General features: G+C 34.1%; 1 protein-coding gene and 1 pseudogene across 1 annotated transcript; one reads left to right on the forward strand and one right to left on the reverse strand.

Moving 5' to 3' along the window:
* Positions 1-5575: 5575 nt before the first annotated feature.
* LOC149385832 (vinorine synthase-like) lies at positions 5576-6481 on the forward strand (annotated as a pseudogene).
* Positions 6482-16832: 10351 nt separating this feature from the next.
* LOC149385833 (jacalin-related lectin 19-like) lies at positions 16833-18765 on the reverse strand. Its single transcript, XM_089626903.1, has 3 exons — positions 18688-18765; positions 17600-17812; positions 16833-17402 (listed from the first exon to the last, which is right to left on the reverse strand). The coding sequence occupies exons 1-3, from the start codon at positions 18688-18690 to the stop codon at positions 17160-17162; spliced, it is 459 nt and encodes a 152-aa protein (XP_089483029.1). The 5' UTR covers positions 18691-18765; the 3' UTR covers positions 16833-17159.
* Between the last annotated feature and the right edge of the window lie 2628 nt (positions 18766-21393).

Consider the following 21393-nt stretch of genomic DNA (forward strand, 5'->3'; position numbering starts at 1 on the left):
AATCCGAGTTTGAGTCAATTTTAAAATTTTGTGTGCTTCATTGTGATTGACTAGTGGTTTGAGTAACACAATTTCGGTTGATTTTTCCCACTTATGCACACACGTCGTCCCGGGGTTTGAGTAGTCCTTAGAGGTTCGATCACATCTTTAAATGTCTTTTAGCTCACGAATACTAAGAACCGCTCTAGCCCTCATCGAGGCGAAATGACATGACACGAACCTAGGAAAAATGACATAGGCCTTCATTTGGACCGATCAGAGCCAAAAAGCCAACCCGTAATACTTCCTTGGTCACCCTTTCAAAAAAAGCCGAACGATTAATCCTTTCTCGTTACTTAGTCAGAAAAAGCCAAGCCCATATTTGTTCAAATCCCACAAAGAACCCCGTTAACTTAGCGACTTTTGAGTGAATTATTCTTTGGATTTTTATGACATGTTCTTCGACTAGTCTCTATGTGTTTTATAGTTCATTAGACACCACGCCGGTGATTGTTCGTTTTTATGTTTATTGTTTTGTATTAGAAAGAGAAAGAAAAAGAAAAAAAAAAAGAAAAAAAAGAGAAAAAAAAGAGAAAAAGAAAAAAAAACTACAAAAAAAGAGTGTTTAATTTCTGCGTTTTATTATTTAACTGTATTAGTTTTTGGCGTGGTGTTCTGTGACATTAGTTTTAGAGACTAGACGTTGCATAGTCAAAGTTTGGGGGAAAACATTGGGAAGTAAAGGCTTAGGAAAGAAAACGTTCGCGAAAGGTGAAATGTTAAACCATGAACGTGGGAATGGGGGAGTGAGTAATATCATGTGAAAGTTGGTGAGTTTGGTGAGATTGAGTCGCTAAGTTGACGTTTTAGCTACATTTTGACCATATCCTACCGTTGACCCTAGCCTAACATTACAAGCCGACAAAGCCCTATTGATTTCCTCGGTAAGTGTCTTGCATTAGTGGAGATTGAGCGGCGAAAAGCATTATGGTGTTCGATTCACATTCATCTCATTATTATTTGAGCATTTGACATTAGAAGACGTGAACGAACATATTGAGTTGACCTCTCTCTCTTTCGGGACATATTTCAAACACGGGGGATTTTAATCGGGAATGTGTTGCAAAAGGCCATTTAGTCAATCTAATTATTTTTTTGGTTTCATATGATGATTGACTTGGATTCGGAAATTATTGTAGGTTGAGACATGTAACTAACACTTGGCATTGTTGCTAAACTTTGTGATCACCATTCGTTTTTAGTGTAACTTCTTTGGTGTGTTTATTTTATTGTCTAGTCTTTTGTGTTGCTTGAGGACAAGCAACGGTTTAAGTTTGGGGGTTTGATAAGTGAGATTCATTCACACTTATCTATGACTCTTAGATAAGAATCGAAGCTTGTTCTTAATGTTTTTGATATTATTTTGTACTTTTTATTGCATTTTCAGGTTTGAGAGAATATGAGAAGGTTGTGGTGCGAAAACGGGCTGAATCGGAGCTAAATCGAGCAAGTTATGGTCATTTGAAGTCAAGTAAACAAAAGTCAACGACGGTCAATGGAGTCAACGTTTCTCGAGAGGCGCGCCGCACCTAAAACATGGCGCGCCGTGCCCTGGTGCCAAAATTTACACCGAGAGCTCGAGCGGGCAACGCGCAAGAGAGGCGCGGCGCGCCTTCATAAATTCTCGGGTGGCGCGCCGCACCGTTATGTGGCGCACCGCGCCTTCAGAAAATTCACGAGTGGCGCACCGCGCCAGTTGCTTTTTCAGCACTTTTTGGAGCTCGTCTTTTAGATCATTTTTGGCCCTTGGATCTCATCCAAGGGTCCTTATTTGCTCCGAAAACATCTCTTGAACCCTCATATACACTTGTTCAAGTGGGAAAAGAAAAAGCTTTAGAATAGAACACTTTACTTTTGTTTTGAAACCTTGAGAGAGAAAGTGAGAGAGAGAAAGCTAGGGTTTGACACTCATTTTGTTTTTGAGCTTGGAAGTGAAGAAGAAGAGGGAGAAGTGACAACCTCCATCATCCTCATCATCTCCATTTGTTCATCCTTAACTCTATCTCTTTTATTTATTGTTATTGAACTTATTACTCCATTTATTGCTTTGAACATCATTTATTGCTTGCAATCTATTTCTATTGAGTTTTGGTGATTACTTTAGTCTCTTGAACATTGAATATTTGTGTTTTGAATTCATTGTTTTGGTTGAGTGGATTTTTGGAGTTGGTAGTAGTATATTAATGAGAGCTTAAGTGTTTGTTTATTTTAGCACTCAATGTCTACTTATTTTATTGCTTTAATTCTTTTGTTAATTTCTATTTTGCTTTGTTTATTCATAATCATGAGTAGCTAAGTAGATTTGGGGGTGCGATGTAGTTGAGTTGGTTGGTCAAACATTTGGATTAGATTGGTGCTTCATGGTTGGGTTGAGAGTGAAATTCTATGGGTATGGGGCGTGTGTTAGCGCTAATTAGAGTAGCTATCTAGTTAGTGAATCTTAGACGAGTTTAGACACCGAGAGGTAATAAACGAGTGAGCTCTTCCCATCCCATCGTTAACCTTCCTAGAGTTATAGAAAGACTAGGGGGTAGATGTAGTTGATTGAAATCCCGGGCTAAATGCGGTTTTGTGTTTTAGTAGGACCCAAACCGAGAGGTGTAAGTTCGACACATAGCTAGATTCCTAAAGACTCGAGAGAGATTAGTGAATGTTTTAAGAGGGATTGAGACTAAGTTTTACAACTCTAAACCCGAGCTTAGAATCGTACCATGACCGACCGACTCGATGAAATAACGAAATCGCGCCCCTTCCTTTTAACTTGTGTTTAAATAGTGTTTTCACTTTTGTTTACATTTCATCTTGTTCTCAAAATAATCAAAAACCCCCCATTTTTCATTTTCCATAACTCGAAAAAGAAAGCTAGTGAGTTTGCTTCGGAAATAGTCTAGAGTCCTTGTGAGATCGATATCCATGCTTTTGCACTCTATTACTTGACGACACGTTCGCTTGCGTCGTGTAGAATTTTTCTTTAGTTAAGAAAAATCTCCATCAGGTTCATAAGATAATACGATATATTTAGGTGACAACTGAGCTTACTCTCGATTAAAAATAACGAGCTTTCGAGGAGCATTAGAATTTTGAATTGAGCCACCAGGATTTAGCTGCATATTAACATTGCTCATCGGCACCACTCGTCTCCGATGAAATCATAGAAAAAAATTTCCGGACCATATATCCACTAAAGACCTCCATCGCTGCAATTGGTTTTTTTATTTTTTCATTTATTTTTTATACTCTATCTCTGTATTTTCATTTTGTGGGGTAGTGTCCTTTATTTCTTAACATTTAAAGTTGCTAACCAGAGAACAAAATGGAGGTTGTTGCCCATATGATAGGGGCCATATACTTCAAATTTCAATTCTAACTAAATAGCCAACTAAATATTCAAATTATCCTACTAATAAATAACTATGATTTGTGTTAAATTAGTCAAATAGTCAAAATTTACAATACTGTGCGAGTATCAAATTTTCTCAAGTTTTAATAAACATTTTTTACTTTTTGAGCATTTATTTTTTCTTTTTAAGTAATTTTTTTTGGCGGGTAAATGTAATTGTTGTGCCAAAATAACAAAAATTTTGTTAATTTTACTTGATTATTTACTATAAAATTATGATCCATTGGTTATCGGCTTTAAGCTATTTTTCTACAAAAATAGTAACAAATTTATAAATAGAGACAATTAGGTCAGTAGCTCAATAATTAACCCTTGTTTTGAAAAATAGTCAAAATGTTATTGTATTAAGAAAATAGCCCATCGGCTAAGTAAATTAATTAACTTTTTAAGTTAATTTAATTTACTTCGGAAAATAGTCTTACTAGCTAAAGTAAACGAATTAATCTGGTTAAGTTAATTAAATTAACTTCGGCTGGTGGGTTATTTAAAAAAAATGAAACTTTTACTAGATCATTAAAAAAAAGGTAGAATGATTGGGTTGTTACAACAAATACTTATTATAAGTAACTAAGTCACCAAAATTTGGAAATTTGTTATATAACTAATTTTTTTTTTCAAATTTTAAGTAAATAGGCATTGTGGTGATGTGGTATTGTTTTGACGTTTTTAGCATTTTATTTATGTCCTTATAGTATGATGGTTTTTTTTACAATTATTAACGACTATATCCACGATTATTAATGTTTAACAAAATCTCATAACTATTTACTTAAACTTTATTAAAAGTTTACTATATGGAAAAAAATTGAGGTTTCATATGCCTATATATCTAAAGAGCCCTAAAAATAATTGCGGATATATACATCGATTATCGGTATCGCAGTAAATTTATGATCAATAAGTCGGTACTAATGTTTAAAATATATGTAAAATTTCCGTCAATATCTCCGCTGATAAACATATCTCAATAATATTGAACTCTTGATAATAGATCCATAACCGTATTTGAATCGTTGAATTACACACCTACTAACATTATAAATATTTTTGGTTTTGTGCTTTTATTCTCTATAAATACACTTCTGCTCACAACGCTTATGCGATCCAAGATATTATTGTTCTTACACTTTTATCAACTCTCTGCTCTTCTTTTAACGGAAATTAAATAGTACAAAAAATAACACTTATAAAGAATAATATCTTTGTTTTAAATTCTCTCTTCAATAATTAAGTACTGCATGTTTTTTATTATCATTCGTGTACGTCTATTAGACATCCATAATCACCTGAACAAAGTTTATAAATACGAAATCAAGCTACCAAAGCTTCAGAATCCAATTTTCTAACCATTCCACAAATATTTTAGTATTCATCAAACCTTTTATAATATCTATTAGCTTTGGACTACTTTGTTGGCGTTTATTGTTTTTGTTTTTTTTTTTTTATGGAAAATTAGTATCTTATTTATATTATTAAAATTAGGTGTAGTAAAAAAATAAGATATAATGTAGAGTTAATGTATATAATATAGAGTTAATGTGTAACAATTTGTTCCGATGCAATAGATAGATAATTAAAATACAGTGCGTAAAATATATGACACAAAAAATGGTAACTCAGTTCAGTACAATGTCATCTACTCTGGAGTCAATAAATCAATTTATACGAACGATCTCCCCTTCGAGGCCCTTTTTCCTATTATTATCCGTGAATTCAAACTCAGGCCCCGCCTGAATTAGAGTTCCCCTCACTTCCACTTCAAACACTCTCCCGTGTGTTTGGTAATCTTCAATATCAACGTCGTGAACTCTTCAATCACGAAATTACAGAACCCAAACAATCCTCTAAAACTCAATAGATCCAGAATAGTGAATTAGATAATAGATAATATTAGAGAGAGCCACAAGTGGTAGGAATATTATTGGGTTAATTAAGTTGTTCCAATGGAATATTATTTTTGTAATCTTTCTCCCATTGTTATCTTTTCAAGTGTAAACTTGAAAATAATAAAAATAATAGGGATGATCATCACCAACTATGTTCCAATTACTCTTTTTAAATGTTCATTTTGTGTAAAGCCAAATCATCAAAAATTTCATTTCGACGCAGTCTCTCAAGATGCCTTCACAAATCAAGATGGAGACGATGAAGATAGAAACAGTAAAGCCGTCTTGTCCAACCCCAAACCACCTCAAAAGCTTTAAGCTCCCAGTTCTAGACCAATTAGCCACACTACTTCACACCCGAGTACTTCTCTTCTTTCCGAAAACTAGCACTGATCAAAACCCCGGCCTAGTCAACCCCAAAAGATCAGAGATCCTAAAGAACTCCTTGTCTCAAACCCTGACTATCTTCTATCCTTTCGCCGGAAGACTGAGAAAGAATGTCTTAGTCAACTGCAACGACGAGGGAGCTGAATTTGCGGAGACAAGCGTTGCAACCTCTTTATCGACGGTCATGGACAAACCAGATTCAGAAATTCTGAAGGAACTCGTCCCGGGCGACAGAATCGAGCACGAAGAAGAGCCTCTCCTCCAAATCAAAGCCAGCTTCTTCGAATGCGGTGGAATGACGATCGGTGTGTCACTTTCTCATAAGGTCGCTGATGCCGCAACTATTAGCCTGTTCCTAAGATGTTGGGCTGCGAAGACTACTTATTCAGAATCTTCGAGATCTCGGATTGAATCTGTGTTCCCACAATTCGTTCAGTTTTCTCTTTTCCCTCCGCAGGATTCCCTGGCCTCGCTCCCGAAGATCAACGCAGAACAATCTCATCCGCAAACTATTTCCGTGAGAAGGTTGGTGTTTCGTGGCCCGAGAATCTCAGCTCTGAGGTCAAGGCTTTCGAGCTTGGCTGTCCGAGCCCCAACACGAGTCTAAGCTGTGGAAGCGTTGATCTGGAAATGCGCGATGGAAGCTTCGAGGGCTGTCTCAGGGAGATCCGATCATCGGTCCGTGTTGTTTCAAGCCGTGGACTTGCGTGGAAAGGCAGTCTCTTTGCCGCGAGAGAACGCCTCAGGGAATCTCTCGTGGAGACCGTGAAGTGTGGAGAGACAAGCGAATTGGAAGCGCAGAGCTTGGCCGCTTTGCTGAGGAGAGGGATCGATGAGTTCAGGCAAAACTGCGAAAGCAGGCTCGAATGGGAGGGTCTAAACGGCCACGTGGCGGAGTACATGAAGCTCCGTAAAAATGGCGAAGTGGATGTCTTCATGGCAACGAGTTGATGCAAGTTTCCATTCTGTGACGTGGATTTTGGATGGGGAAAGCCATCTTGGGTTTGTATTCCGACTTTAAGATTTAATAACTATATTGTTTTAATGGACAGAGGTGACGACGATGGGGTAGAAGTGTTGGTGTCTTTAGGTGGAGAACAAATGACCCACTTCGAGAAAAACCAAGAGTTGCTCGAATTTGCTTCTTTTAATCCAAGTGTCATATGATAATATAATGCTACAAATGCTGTCAAGTGTCATGGATATTATTACTTTATGATATTAACAGAAAATTACAAATTATGTACACTCTTCACAATTATAAAGCAGATGATTACTTTTCTTAATTAGTGGTTGATTATCACAGCAATTTTGTTTTGATCGCCATCGCCGTTTCATAAATTATTAATTAGTTCTTAAAAAATATATAAAATATTAATTAGCTTAAATATGTTTATTAAATGGAACTGACGATAATCTAAAGTAGCCTATCAGGGTCGGTAATCTTTGATATTTAGCTAAACCCACTGAACTCGGAACGATTATTGATCATATTTTGTTGATTAGTCCTAGATTTCATCATGTTGAATTTCTTTATCACCCCCGTAGATGTGATAAAGCCGCCCATAATATGGCGAGTTTTGTTAAGCCATTTTTTGGATTTAACATTTGAGTACACGTGGCGTGCCTGGAATAGTCACGTGCCTGGTATTGGATCGGCCCAAATTACTTTTCGAGAGTCCAAAGGGCTCAAGGAAGTTCGGGATAAAGCCCAAATCATCCAAGAGCTTCAGAGGATCTCAGAATCGCAAAGAGGGAAATAATACTTTGTCTTCTTCTTCGTCGAGAATGCGTTCTCCGTCTTTGATTCCTGGCCTGGTGATCGAGCCTGCCTGGAGGTTGAGTTCGTCTGGAGGTTGAGCTTGCCTGGAGGTTGAGCTCGCCTGGAGGTCGAGCCTGCCTGGAGGTCGAGCTCGCCTGGAGGTCGGGCCTGCTTGGAGGTTGAGCTCGCCCGGAGGTCGAGCTTACCTGGAGGTCGGGCCTGCTGGGAGGTTGAGCTCGCCCGGAGGTCGAGCTTGCCTGGCGGTCGAGCTCGCCTGGAGGGTCTAGCTCGCCTGGTGGTCGAGCTCGCCTGGAGGTCGAGCTAGTCTGGAGGTCGAGCTCGACTGGGGGTCAAACCTGGCCTGGAAGTTGAGCTCGCCTGGGGGGTCTAGCTCGCCTGGTGGTCGGGCTCGCTTGGAGGTCGAGCTCGTCTGGAGGTCGAGCTCGCCTGGGGGTCGAGCTCGCCTGGGGGGTCGAGCTCGCCTGGAGGTCGAGCCTGCCTGGAGGTCGAGCTCGCCTGGGGGGTGTGACCGCGCTCCTCGTGAGCTGCCTACGTACCCGCTTTGCGGGATCAGGTCATGACGTAGTTCAGGGCGAGTGTGTTTGCTATGTGAGTGGATTCTTGGGTTTTTGTTTTTCTCCCTCCCGCCGAGAGGTGGCTCTCAGTCGTTGTCTATGATCCAGGATAATTTTGAAGTTGGGAGAGTATTTGGCTGAGAGAATTTTGAGTTCAGAGGATTCTCCGTTTTCTCCTTGAGTTGAGACTGAATGAACTATTTATAGGAAAAGAATCGGTGCTTGGCGCTTGGTTGATGCTTGGTGTTTGGCGCTTGGTTGATGCTTGGTTGACGCTTGGTTGATGCTTGGTTGGCGCTTGGCGCTTGGTTTTTTAGTCATGCGTATTTTTAGCATTTGACTAAATTGTCTTTTTATATTGTAACGTCGTTTTTGCAATTGAGGCATCGTTTTTACCATAAGAAAAAGACGGCCTAACAAGTTATTTTGCTCTAAATTTTGATTCAGGCGCCCGGTGGTTGGGATCAGCTCCTCCTAATGTTATTGAGGAAAGCGTGAACGATCGACGTGGTTTTAGCTCTTGATGTAACCACGGTTTTCCTCCGCCACCTAAGTGAGAGTTTAGTAATATATTTTCCCGTGGTCCCGCCCACGGTTCTTCAAAAAAAAAAAAAAAAAAAAAAAAAGAAAGTGACCATTGTGAAACCCCAAAATTTAGCTATGTGAAAATTTAAATTGTGTGATGGAAAATTTAAAATTTTAAGTTAGTCATTATGAGAATTTCTTATAGATAAAATTTCTTTGAAATGTAATTTCTTATTAAGATGAAAGTATGTGATATAAAATTTTAATTACGTGTGTGTATGTATATATTATGTACATTAGATTAAGTAATAATTTTTTTTCTCTAACTTTTTCTTTTATGGGTGTGTAATGTGCAACTGGACATAAAGAAGACGTATGTACTTTTATTGATTCTTAGTAATGTGTAATATTCTTTTTAATTTATAATGTAAACTATTTTTTTTTCCTTTTCTTTGTGTATTATAATTTTTTTTAATCAACCATATATGCACATGTATAATATTAGATATATATATATATATATATATATATATACATGCCCGTAGAAAGTTTTTTTTATTTGTGAAGTATTTTTGTATAGCTTTAATGAGTATAAAGACAAAATAATGAATTTGACAAGTATATATATATATATATATATATATATATATATATATATATATATATATATATATATATATATATCACAAGTTTTGAAAAGTCAAAAGAGGATGTTATATTTTATGCAAGTTACGTAAAGAAATATAATGGTAATATATTATCAGAATATTCAATCACATTTTGTGTCATGAATGTTGATTTTATTAGTTAGTGAGAGTTTAATTGCTCTCTGATTGACAATTGTTACATTAAAATTTGTAACGTAAATTATATCAAATGAGAAGACGAGAGGTTTTATAAATTTTTTGAAGTCATAAATTTTTGGTTCCTCTCATACATATCTCCTTTATTCTATCTCTCCCGATCTTTCTCTCCCACAAAGAAAAAAATAATAATAAATCAAAGCAATCACATCATTTTTGTCCCTGAAAATGTTAATAAGCAATCCTATACAGCCTTATCAAGGTACTTTCATGCCCCTAAGATAAGCCATGTTACTGTTTTTTTTTTATTTGTATTTATTTTCTTATGAACATCAAAGGATAGTTTTTTTTTCTGGCTGAGAATAATTCTTGTGTATTGTAGAAGGCGCAATGTTTTATATAGCTATGAATATTATTTTGAGCTGAACTTTTTATACATAAATATTAAAGATGTTTACGGCATGTATTTTAAATTTCATAATTTTTGGACAAACAGTTTTATTTATAAAATTCAATTATTATCAGCGCGCATAATTTTGTTTTCGGTTTCAAACAGCAAGGTTTTGATTTAAAATAAAATAGCTAACAGAGGAATAGTGATTTGGAATTTTTATATCAAAATATTCAACATGTTTTTAGTATGTCTTAAAAATCTTGTAATTTTTGGATTAACGATTTAATTTATAAAAATAAATTAAAATTATTGGACGAAATTTTATTCCTGTTTCAAACAGCGAGGTTTTATATTTTTTAAAAATACTTGCAAATCGTATTTTGGCTGGAATTTTGTATACGAGACACTTATATACGTTGTTGTTACATAGAAAAATAAGTATGAGGTTTAAATTACTGGAAGTATTTTTGTTAGTATTTTTTTTAACAAGTGCACAGATCTGTCCCGTTTTCTCTAAAACCCAATTTTTAGACAATATATGTTTTAATTAGATTTCTTTATGTTGGAGCCCGATTTTGGTCTTATCACTGAAGACTAATATGTTCAAATTTATACTTTATAGTCTCTGGAATTTTTCCAGAATTTTTCTCTGAAATTACTTTTTTTCCCGGAACCCGAGGACGAAGGGTATTTTCGTCTTTTGACGTCCCTGTTCCTTCTCTGATTTTTTTTTTCCAGAAACTTTGTTATATCTAGAAGTGTCTTCTAGGAACCTAATTCCTATCCGTTCGAATAGGTACCGAGCCGAATAGCTTTTTCAATCGTTCGAGAGTCTAAGAACTTTTCCCCGACACAATAAGGTGAGAATAATCTCACTACAATACGGATTAGTTTAAAATTAATTACGATGAGTGTGTGATCTGAATTGGTTAATATGTGTTATATGATTGATAGTGTGATTTTTCTTATGTGCGTGTATATGTGTTATTGAGTGAATTGTGATTATTATGTTATGTCTTGTTATGATGAGTTTATGTATGAGTTTAGTACAACTTTGGCATAACATGTTCTATTTATTAGCATGTTTTATTTATGTTATGTCATATGTCATCTTTGTACGTAACACAACTAATCAAGTGATAAGATAAGTAAGAGAGTCGTACCGCCTCGAGCTACGGAGGTATTAAGAGAATTCTCTCGAGCCGACCTACGGGCTCATAAAGGGAGTTTTCTCATATGATATGTTTATTAGATGGTGCGAACTATGGGAGGTCGCAGCCCCGTAGTTCGTTTCCAAAGTGTACACTGAAATTGGTACGACTACTCTAGGGGCACCCCGAATAAAATATGATAAGACTTATGATACGAAAGACCATGACACTAATTAGAGTTTAAAACACTAATAACCGGATCATGCATCGCATTACTCATCTTTTTGTGAGTTATAGTTATTCTCGCTGAGCGTTAGCTCATATTATGTGTATTCGTCCGTATTGTAGGTAAGCAACAAATAAATAAGTGAGGAGGGTGGATCAGCGGCGTTCGATGGCTAAGGGGTAGGGTTGTGGTTCCGCTCACTTATTTAAAAGACTTCCGCTACGAAATTTTCTAAACACTCGGTTTGAGATTTTTATGCTTAAGATACTTTTCAAGTTTAATTATTTTTGCAAAACTGAAGTTGAATTTTTATGGTTTTATTTTCGTTGAATATTCCAACCATCTACTTTAGTTTGAAATTCCGATTTAAGTATTTCTCTTATATTCATCAAATATTTTTGTAAGATTTATAATGTTGGTTATTTTCAAAGATTGTTCTATTTTAAAGTCCAAACTTTATAAATTTATGAAACAATGTTTTAAAAAAAAAAATTTACCCACTTTTTTTTTTTCTTCTAAGAGTATAAAGCTTAGTATGACGGTCCGAAAAGTCGGGTCGTCACAACCACATTAGCTAGTTGATGTTAAGTTATAGCCTTTAAAGTAGTCTTATCTATAATAGTAGTCTTATCTATAATATTTTAGAGTCACCTTTACCTTTAAGTTTATATGGTCCGTGGGGAGTGTTATCAGGTGCAGGGAGGGTGTTGCAAAGTTTTGAAATTGTTGATAAGGATGACTGAAAGACAAAGTCTATTCTTGCTAGTTGCTCCGAAAACCTTTGTTAGTAATTAGACTAAATAAATCTAGATGTGATACTATCCGACCGAGTCAGACTTGCTTTAATTTCTCTATTCGTGGTCAAATTGAATCTAATCCATTCTGAATACGATTTCACACGATGTATGGTTTTAGTTATTCGAATCATATCTAATAATTAATTTTTATTAGTGCCACCTTATATAATCTAGTGCCACCTTTAAAAAAAAAAAAAAAAAACCCACAAAAGATTATCTTCCTTTACCATGATTAATAATACTTCTTCCTCATCAATTAATCAACAAACAAACCACATTTAATGTCTCAATTATCCCAATCAATTTTTATTAAATATTTTTATTCACAAAAAAATATCCAGATTCCAAAATTAAACTAGCATTTTTTACTAGTTAAATTCATTAAGTATGCTTATTGGCTACTATTTTAAAATCTAATAAATTTTTACTATCTTTTAATAGCCAAAACTTTAAAAAGTTATTTCACTCACTTGCCTCATTATTATTGAACTTTTTTTTTTTTTTTTGCATAAATATTAGTAGGTATATAATAATAGAATGATAGAGTGGTAGTTATTTCTTACGTTTATTTCCCAAATCTTAGTCGTTTTGCAAATCGTTTATTTTTAATTGGCTATTTGACTATGCTAGAACTGAAATTTAAAGTAAATGGCCCATATCGGCAACGATCTATTTTATTCTCTGTTTAATAACATCAAATGCTAAGATAATATATATATATATATATATATATATATATATATATATATATATATATATATGCAACGATATCATAATTAAGTCTTAAAATAGCTAGATCTCGCCGAGATATAGGTCCTTCTCAGCGAGATTTAAATCCCTTGTGCCAAGTGTAAATGATAGAAGTGTAAATGATAATAGTGTTAATGGTATTATTATTTCATTTATTTCAGCACGCGTTTTATTATGTATATACCCCACTATGCAACTACTCTGTTGTTCCCTGAAAACAACATTAGTTAATATTGCAATTCGAAAACACTACACTGTCTCCATAGTATTGGTTGCCCTTAATTATCTTGGTGCCAATCAGGTCAGCGAGTCAACAGTTCTTATGGTCAAGAAGAGAGAGAGAGAGAGAGAGAGAGAGAGAGAGAGAGAGAGAGAGAGAGAGAGAGAGAGAGAGAGAGAGAGAGAGAGAGAGATGTTTGATCGGATGGTAAGTATCAGAAGGATATTTCACGAACACCTTGAGCTGCTTTACGAGTGAGAGAGAGAGAGAGAGATGTTTGATCGGATGGTAAGTATCAGAAGGATATTTCACGAACACCTTGAGCTGCTTTACGAGTTAGAGAGAGAGAGAGAGAGGTGTTTGATCGGATGGTAAGTATCAGAAGGATATTTCACGAACATCTTGAGCTGCTTTACGAGTTAGCAAATCAAAACACATTATACGCGAACTCCCATTACGTTTTCGCTAGTTTAATTAAGTATATCTTTTCATTTTGAAATTACGTCAGTTCAATCGGGGCTCCTTCATTTTGGTAATGAACGAATTTTCTCAGTTATCCTCGTTTTGTTTGTTTTTATATTTGGCTAATATCATTTCAAGTCCTTAGCCGGTGAATTGATGGTTGTCGCATTGGAAAATTCCAAAACCTCCGTTGTAAAATATTACTAGAAACGTTACAAACGTGCAACCCCTAGGGCCTAAAGCCTTTAACTATTTTGTTGTTGAGATATTCCAATTTATCATATGCAACAGATATTATTGCTAAATACTTGCGAACCACCTAAATTTATAAGCACTTAATGCATACTCTGAAATATATGCCTCAATACAAACTTCGTTTATACATATGAATTAGTTTTTAATAAAATATTTTTTGGATTAATTTTAATTTCTTTATTTATCGACCAAGTCTTATCTTGAAAAATAATTAGATGTGCCTAATTAAATCTCACGTAGTCATATCTGTATAAAATTATAATAAACCAAGGGTAAACTTTTTTAAACGTGATATATAAATTTGATATACAGGATACATATTTTATATATAAAATATAAACATAAAAAGGTGAAGAAAACGAATGACATAAATATATATAAAAATACGACAATAAATTGAAAGAATAAAAATCAAATATAACTTGAAAATAAATTAACCATACAAATGAAAATAAATAAACGATTGATATATTAAAACAAAAATTAATTATCATCAATCACAGCGTAAATATATTGTCCACATTGTCAATATTTATATAGCAAGTTTAACTTGGGCTCTTTTTCTTAAAAACTCACAACTTTGTTATTTTTCTTATATATAGTTATCACTTTTGCAATTTTACTGTTCAATTAGGTTTAGGATGCACTACATTTGAGAAATTAATATTTTAGTATGGATGTAAATACAAATAAAATTCAACGAGGTGAAATATTTTGAGGACCATGATAAAAATAAGATTTTACTTATTGCTAAGAAATCATACTTATTAAATTGAGGATAAAATTATGAATTTACGAGATAAAGTCAAAGTCGTGTTTTGTAAATTTATTGCTAGAAACGTTACAAACGTGCAACCCAGCTGTTATATGTTTTGTCGATGAGTTTTTCCAATTTATCATATGCAACACGTGTTACTGCTAAATACTTGCAAACCACTTAAGCTTATAAGTATTTAATGCATACTTCGAATGTTGTTGTTTGTTTATGATCAGTCCATGAATCTAAAACGTGCTATAAACTCATAGTTCAAGCAACACTGTAATTAAACTATTATTATTATGGAGTATCCTGATCCATCTAGCCAATTCGAAGATTATGAACCTACTAACTAAAGCTGACATATATATATATATATATATATATATATATATATATATATGAATTAGAGTGAATCCCAATTCCACTATATTTTTGCCTTATCAAATCCCTAGGTTATTCCACTATAAATCCATAAATGAACCCTTTTCGTTATTAGAATATATTTACAAGGTTTTATTGGAGTGTCCATTGATATAGCCATTACACGGACCATCGATTCCTAAGGTTCTCTCGTGGCAGGAAGGGTGTACATAACACTTATACCATTTGAGTCACTTATCTCCCCTGAGTTCCATTAAATCCCTAGTGATTCATTCGCTAATCTTATATGCAAAAGCATCGTCAATCAATCAATTTTGGATTCAACAAACATCACTACTACAAAATATGGCTTACACAACAAAGAATAGATGACATAATTGCATTTACGCCGTCTAAAGCCCCGATAACCACTCTTAAACGACGGAAATGCCATCGTTTTAAGTGTGTGGTTTGGAAGGATCACATGACGGAAGAGATTTTGGTCTTGGAAAGAGTATTGTTTAGTAAGTTAAAACGACGGAAATGATTCCGTCGTGGTAAAAAACACTTTGGTTGTATGCAGGGGCGGAGCTGCCCTATGCCGAGAGTGGGCTTCAGCCCACACTGAACTTTTGGATACTAATAGCCCACGACACTAAACCTAATATTTTATCAAAAGAAAAGAAAGCAAAAAAACAAAAGCCCACACTCACGTTGCCCAAGAAATCCAAGTCACTGAGTCAAACTGATTAGGAGTTTTATATTTCTCCTAATATTTAATATTGGGAAATATAAACGTTGCCCACACCACATAATTTATCAAAAAAGAAACGTGGATAGATTAGGAGTCAAGTCACTGAGTCAGAGAGCAAAAAGGTAATATACAAAAGAAATATATATATATATATATATATATATATATATATATATATATATATATATATATATATATAGGGTAGTCAGAGAACAAACAGCAAAAAAAACAAAAAAAAAAAAAAAAAACAAAGAAACAAAGAAAGAGAGGAATCGCAGTGGAAGAGGGGATTGAAAAAAAAAATTAGTATACGCCCACACTGACTTTGATCTCGGGCTCCGCCACTGGTTGTATGTAGTCGCGACAAGAATTATGTGGTCGTGACGACAATGGTAGAGGTGTTTATTAAACGACGGAAGTGATTTCCGTCATGGTAAAAGTGTTCTAATCATAGATGTTGTCACGACCGAAATATTAGAGTCGTGACAGGAATTGATTAAACGACGGACAAAATTAACGTCGTTTAATAATTTATATTAATAAATAAAAATAAATTTTTTGGTCTGGTTACATCACAACATAATTTTTTTCCGTCGCGACTTAACTTGATTAAACGACGAAATAATTTATTTCGTTGACTACTTTAAATAAATATTTATAAATAATATTTATTACTGTTTCATTACGACGTAAAATAATGTTCGCCGCGACCTAATAAGATTTTAGGACAAAAGAATGACTTGTCGTATTGTGAAAGTTCCTGTCACGGAGAGATTTTTTACACGTCATGACTAAACGGTTTTTAAATAGTTTATACACTTTTATTTTCGAAAAAAACTTAGTGTTTTATTCTTTTTCATTTTTTTTTTCTTTCAAAAATCAGTATACTAACGATACACCATCGATATTTTATAAAACAGTTTAGTATATAAATAAATTTGTACTGAGGTATTGTACTTCTTGGTATACCGACCATATATACCATCGACATACCACAGGATTTATAACTTTGAGTGGACAATAATAATAATAATAATAATAATGGCTTTTCATCAAAATTCAGTAAGAACCTAACTATCCAACAAGAGGAGAGAGGCTGTTGTTTCAACGTACGATTACTGATCCTACGTTGATGGCACAAATGATAATACCAACACATTTGTATATTTTCCTATTTAACATAACAGATTGTTTTAATGTTCCTCCAAGAGAAGCATAAGAAATTCTAAAAATGAATCAATATATGACCATCATGTAAGACATCGTAAGTGAATTAAAACAATAAAAATAATAATAACACGAAGACCATAATAATTACCACAAATATTATATTAATTACTGCCGTGGAAAACCTTAGCAATATTTTATTTATTATCTTTATATTACAGGATAAGCGGAAACGGTCACCATAACGGGGATGCCTTCCCGCTCGGCACTCGTAATTCAACGTTGAATTAAGCGTTCAGAGCCGCAAAATCCTTGCCATCACGAGATATAATCCGAGTAACACACTATATATATAAGGAATTACATAACAACACAACGACACGACGACTTTTTTTTCTTCTTGTACCCGACGACGACGACGACTAAGACATTAGTCATCGACGAATTTTATTTATTTATTTTTATTGGAAGCCGCGGAGGAATGAGTTAGGCGGTGACGCGAAACCCTATTGCATCCACATGGCTTAAGCTGCGTCCGGTGAAGCTAACGATGTGCCCTCCTTCTTCAATGGGAACATAGAAGTAAGTGCCCTCTTCATTGCCAAAGGGTCCCCATTCATTTTTGTTGGTTTTGATGAGTGAGAGGGACTTCACCACTAGCTTACCGTTCACTTCGCCAATGTACCCACTCACGCAAGTGATGTACTCTTCTGGGAATTCCAAATCAATCTGAAATGATAATACACATGCCTCAATGTAATTAATTTGCTAACAATAAAACGATGATAACACCACTTTCATTTTAAAACAAAATTGTTTTTTTTTTATCTTAACTATTCTAAATTATTTGTTCAATTTTTATTTTTGGTTACGCAGTTATTAGTTTTGATGCGAAATTTAATTACAAAAAAAAAAAAAAAAAAAACCTTAGTCTTTGTACCAGCCGGCTGTCCATGAGTACCCCCAGGAACGTCTGAACCTTTCCTAGAGTACACGACACTGATGGAATTGATACAATCATTATGGTATATGATGATTTGTTTTATCCCATCGACGTCGGCCGGGTCGACCCAGCTGACCCCTCCAGTTCCTCCAAATTGTCCCACTGCCGCCCTTGAACTACCTTCCTGGCTAGCAGCCTACAAACAGGTCGAGATTACGAGTATTAAAATAGATCAAAATTAATCATATTTTTTTCTTACCAGTCCAGCATATTCAATCTAGTTTGGACGCTTATATAATAACTGAACAAGTATACGAAATCATCATTGTAAACTAACTAATAGAAATTACGGTTTTCTGGTTTTAGAAAATGCAAAGGTTTTTATATTTTTTTTCCCTACAAAATAGCCAACGTTATAAATTATGGACGTTGTATACAAAATATGTACTGAGGTATATTGGCAGGCGTATAAATTTATTGACTACTAGTATATATTTACCTGTCTCTTTAAATATTTTGGAGACTATTTTGCAAGTTCATTTATACTTTTGAATATATATATTATAATAACGCACCGGTATTAGCAATTAAAGAATTTAACAAAAACTGGAAAATAGTAAATAACAAATTTAATGAACCCAAATATTTATAAGTAACTAATTTAAAATTTATAAAAAATAGTACGATCCAACTTCAAAAAATCAAAGTTTAAAAGTGAACTGGACTGTTCTACACCAATTAATTCTTTATTCCGAAAGGTCTGCAACTGCAAATCTTGGAGGAACGCCTGAGATCACTAATAATATAAAACAGTGTTGATTATATACGTCTGCTAAATTGTACATACGATATAGACATATATTTAATGAATCAAGTAACACGATCTAACACTTTTAAATATCATATATCCAACGGGGAAGTGACATATTTAAAAGGCAGAAAGAAAATGTACGAAATAATAAGGAATATTGTGATAAGATGTAAACAATAAACAACTATAAAAGAAAGTACAACACAAAGGAAATCCTAAGTGCCGTAGAATAACGAAAACGGTTTTTTTTTTTGCTGTACCATCTTGATCCGACGACGAAGAGAGGTGTGGAATTGAATAAGAGAGAAAGATAGAAGGTATTTTGTAAAGCGGAGGTGTTGTGTATTAGAGCTTAGCTTTGGCTGTATTTATAGGGAACCATAGAAGCTCGACTCCTTAATTATCTTATATTAAATCTAGTGTTATCACTAATTACTTGGCAGCGAACGCAACAGCTTTTAGTATATGTGGCTTTCACACGTTGTGAACGCCTTCTAAATTCTTTTTCAAATTTTAATTTATTTTTGTCCATTCAATTTCTTCCATTTCTTATTTGTCATATTTTATATATTTTTATGTCATTCGTTTTCTTCAATTTTTTGGTACTTTAGAATTTTATTAAGAAGTGCCTATGTGCAAATTTTATACATATCTAACTGTTTCACTATTCCCTTACCTTCTAATAACCAATTAGCTAAAAAACCATTAACAAGATAAGACTTGGTCAATAAACAAACATAAAATTAATATGCTCATGTTATTATTTAAATTATTTTATATATAAATACATATTTTTCATTATTTAATTTAATTGAATTTTTTAATTACTTTATAGATATTTTAAATACTGATACTGATTCTGATACACACTTATTGACCAGAAATTTATTGAAATATCGATTATCGAAACATATATCAATGAATATTCCATGAAATAATATAATAAATAAAATTATATATATATATATATTATTAGTGAAAATGAACTAATAAAATTTAAAAGGTTGTAATTATTTTGGCCAAATAATTATATTTACCAATAATAAAATGTAATATATATATATATATATATATATATATATATATATATATATATATATATTCCCTTTTCCTTAAAACTATTTTGGCTCACCCAATTATATTTGAATTATATAGAATTATCATTTAAAGCTAATTAATTAGCAGCCAAATTTTATATATTTAGTAAATAAGCCAAAGTTATAGTGCCAAAAAATATTTAATTGTTGACACTGTCGTTAAATTTTTTACATTATATAGAAGTCATTCATCACTTTCAAAATTTTATCAGTGTGTCAAAATATTTATTAAAACTTGATACTTGCACATACTTATGAATTTTTGCTATTTAACTAGTTTTATACAAATCTTAAATGTTTTGTAAATCTGTTATTTTCAATTGGCTATTTGACTATGCTAGTAGTAAAATTTGAAGTGTATGACCCATATCGGCAACAATCCATTTTCTTCTATGTTTATTAACATCAAATGTTAAGATGAAAAAAAAAAAGATACCATCCCACTAAAAGAAAATACAAGAGACTATCAAAAATAAAAATTATTGCAGCCATGGAGGTACCAAGTACTATAGTGGATGGTCCAGCGATTTTGTCTATGATTTAATTGGAGACGAGTGATGCGATGAGCGATGTTGAAATCCAGCCGAAACCCGGCGGCTCGATTCAAAATTCGAATGCTCCTCCAAAGTGGTTAATTTTAATTGAGAGTAAGCTCAGTCGTAACCTAATTAAATATCGTATTATCTTATAAACCTAGAAGATATATAGATGATATCGTATTGAAGTCTTAAAATAACTAGATCTCGCCGAAATATAATATAGGTCCTCTTCGAGATTTTGAATCCCTTGCATGGGGCTTTCTGAGTCTACCAAGTGTTTTATTAAGTCTTAAAACAACGTTCGGTAGATATATAGAACTGTAAATGATAATGGTGTGAATGGTAGTATTTTCATTTATTTTTCAACACGTATTTCCTTTATTATATATACCCCACCCTGCAACCACTATTTTATTTCCTGAAAACAGCAACGCTGCGCTGTATCCATACTATTGGTTGCCCTTATTTTGTTGCCAATATTAGATCAGAGAGTCAACAGTTCTTATGGTCAAGAAGTGAGAGAGAGAGAGAGAGTGGTGCTTGATCGGATGGCATTGGTAAGTATCAGAGAGTGCCAATATTATATCATTGGTTTTGTTGATACGTTATTTGTTGGCTTTATTTTTTAGTGCAAGATGTATGGAAAGATGTCGGTTGTTTTGTTTCCACTTCTGGTTTGACATCTTTCCTTCTGTATGAAGACTCTTTTTCAGGCAAGTTTTCAGTTTTGCTCAGGATGGTTCGCTGGTGAATTTTTGCTGAGTTATTGTCTCGCTACTGTCTTCATTACAAGATATCTGCCTCGCTGGTGACTTCATTGCAAGATATCTCCCGCTGCCATCTTCATTGCTCAATATTCGCCTTGATGGAGTCTTTACTATGCGATATTCACCTTGATGGAGTCTTTACTTTGTGATATTCGCTTGATGCCGAGTAAGGAAACCCGAGATAACTTCCAGGATTGTAAAGCTGCTATAAAAGCCGTGAGCTCCCCCTTAGCAGCCTGGACACTTTTGATCAAACACTCAGAGCTCTTAGACGTGCAAGACCGGCGGACTGGGAGGCTGTGTGTTTTGGTTTTAAGTGGTGTATTCTCTCAAACACTATTTCACAGATTGAGTGTATGTGAGAGTTGGGTTCTTGTGCTTTTCGTGATTGAAGGTTCACGTATCACTGAAGACTAAAGGTCATCCGAGCCAGGAGGTTGCTCGAAGAGTGGAATTGAGACGGAGCTCAAATTCAGGGGGAGTCCCTGTCTAGGTGATCACTGGTAGTAATAGTCTCTAGGTTTTATTGATTTGTTGATTGTAACTAGATATAAACCTTGTGT

The sequence above is a fragment of the Urtica dioica genome, chromosome 9 (genome assembly GCF_054948205.1).
Source record: "Urtica dioica subsp. dioica isolate 48M chromosome 9, U.dioica_male_clone48M_v1_H2, whole genome shotgun sequence".
NCBI lineage: Eukaryota > Viridiplantae > Streptophyta > Magnoliopsida > Rosales > Urticaceae > Urtica > Urtica dioica.

Coding starts and splice junctions, on each gene's coding strand:
- LOC149385833 (XM_089626903.1), bottom strand. Junction 17,403..17,599: donor CGGCTGGTACAAAGACTAAG/GTTTTTTTTTTT, acceptor TTATCATTTCAG/ATTGATTTGGAATTCCCAGA.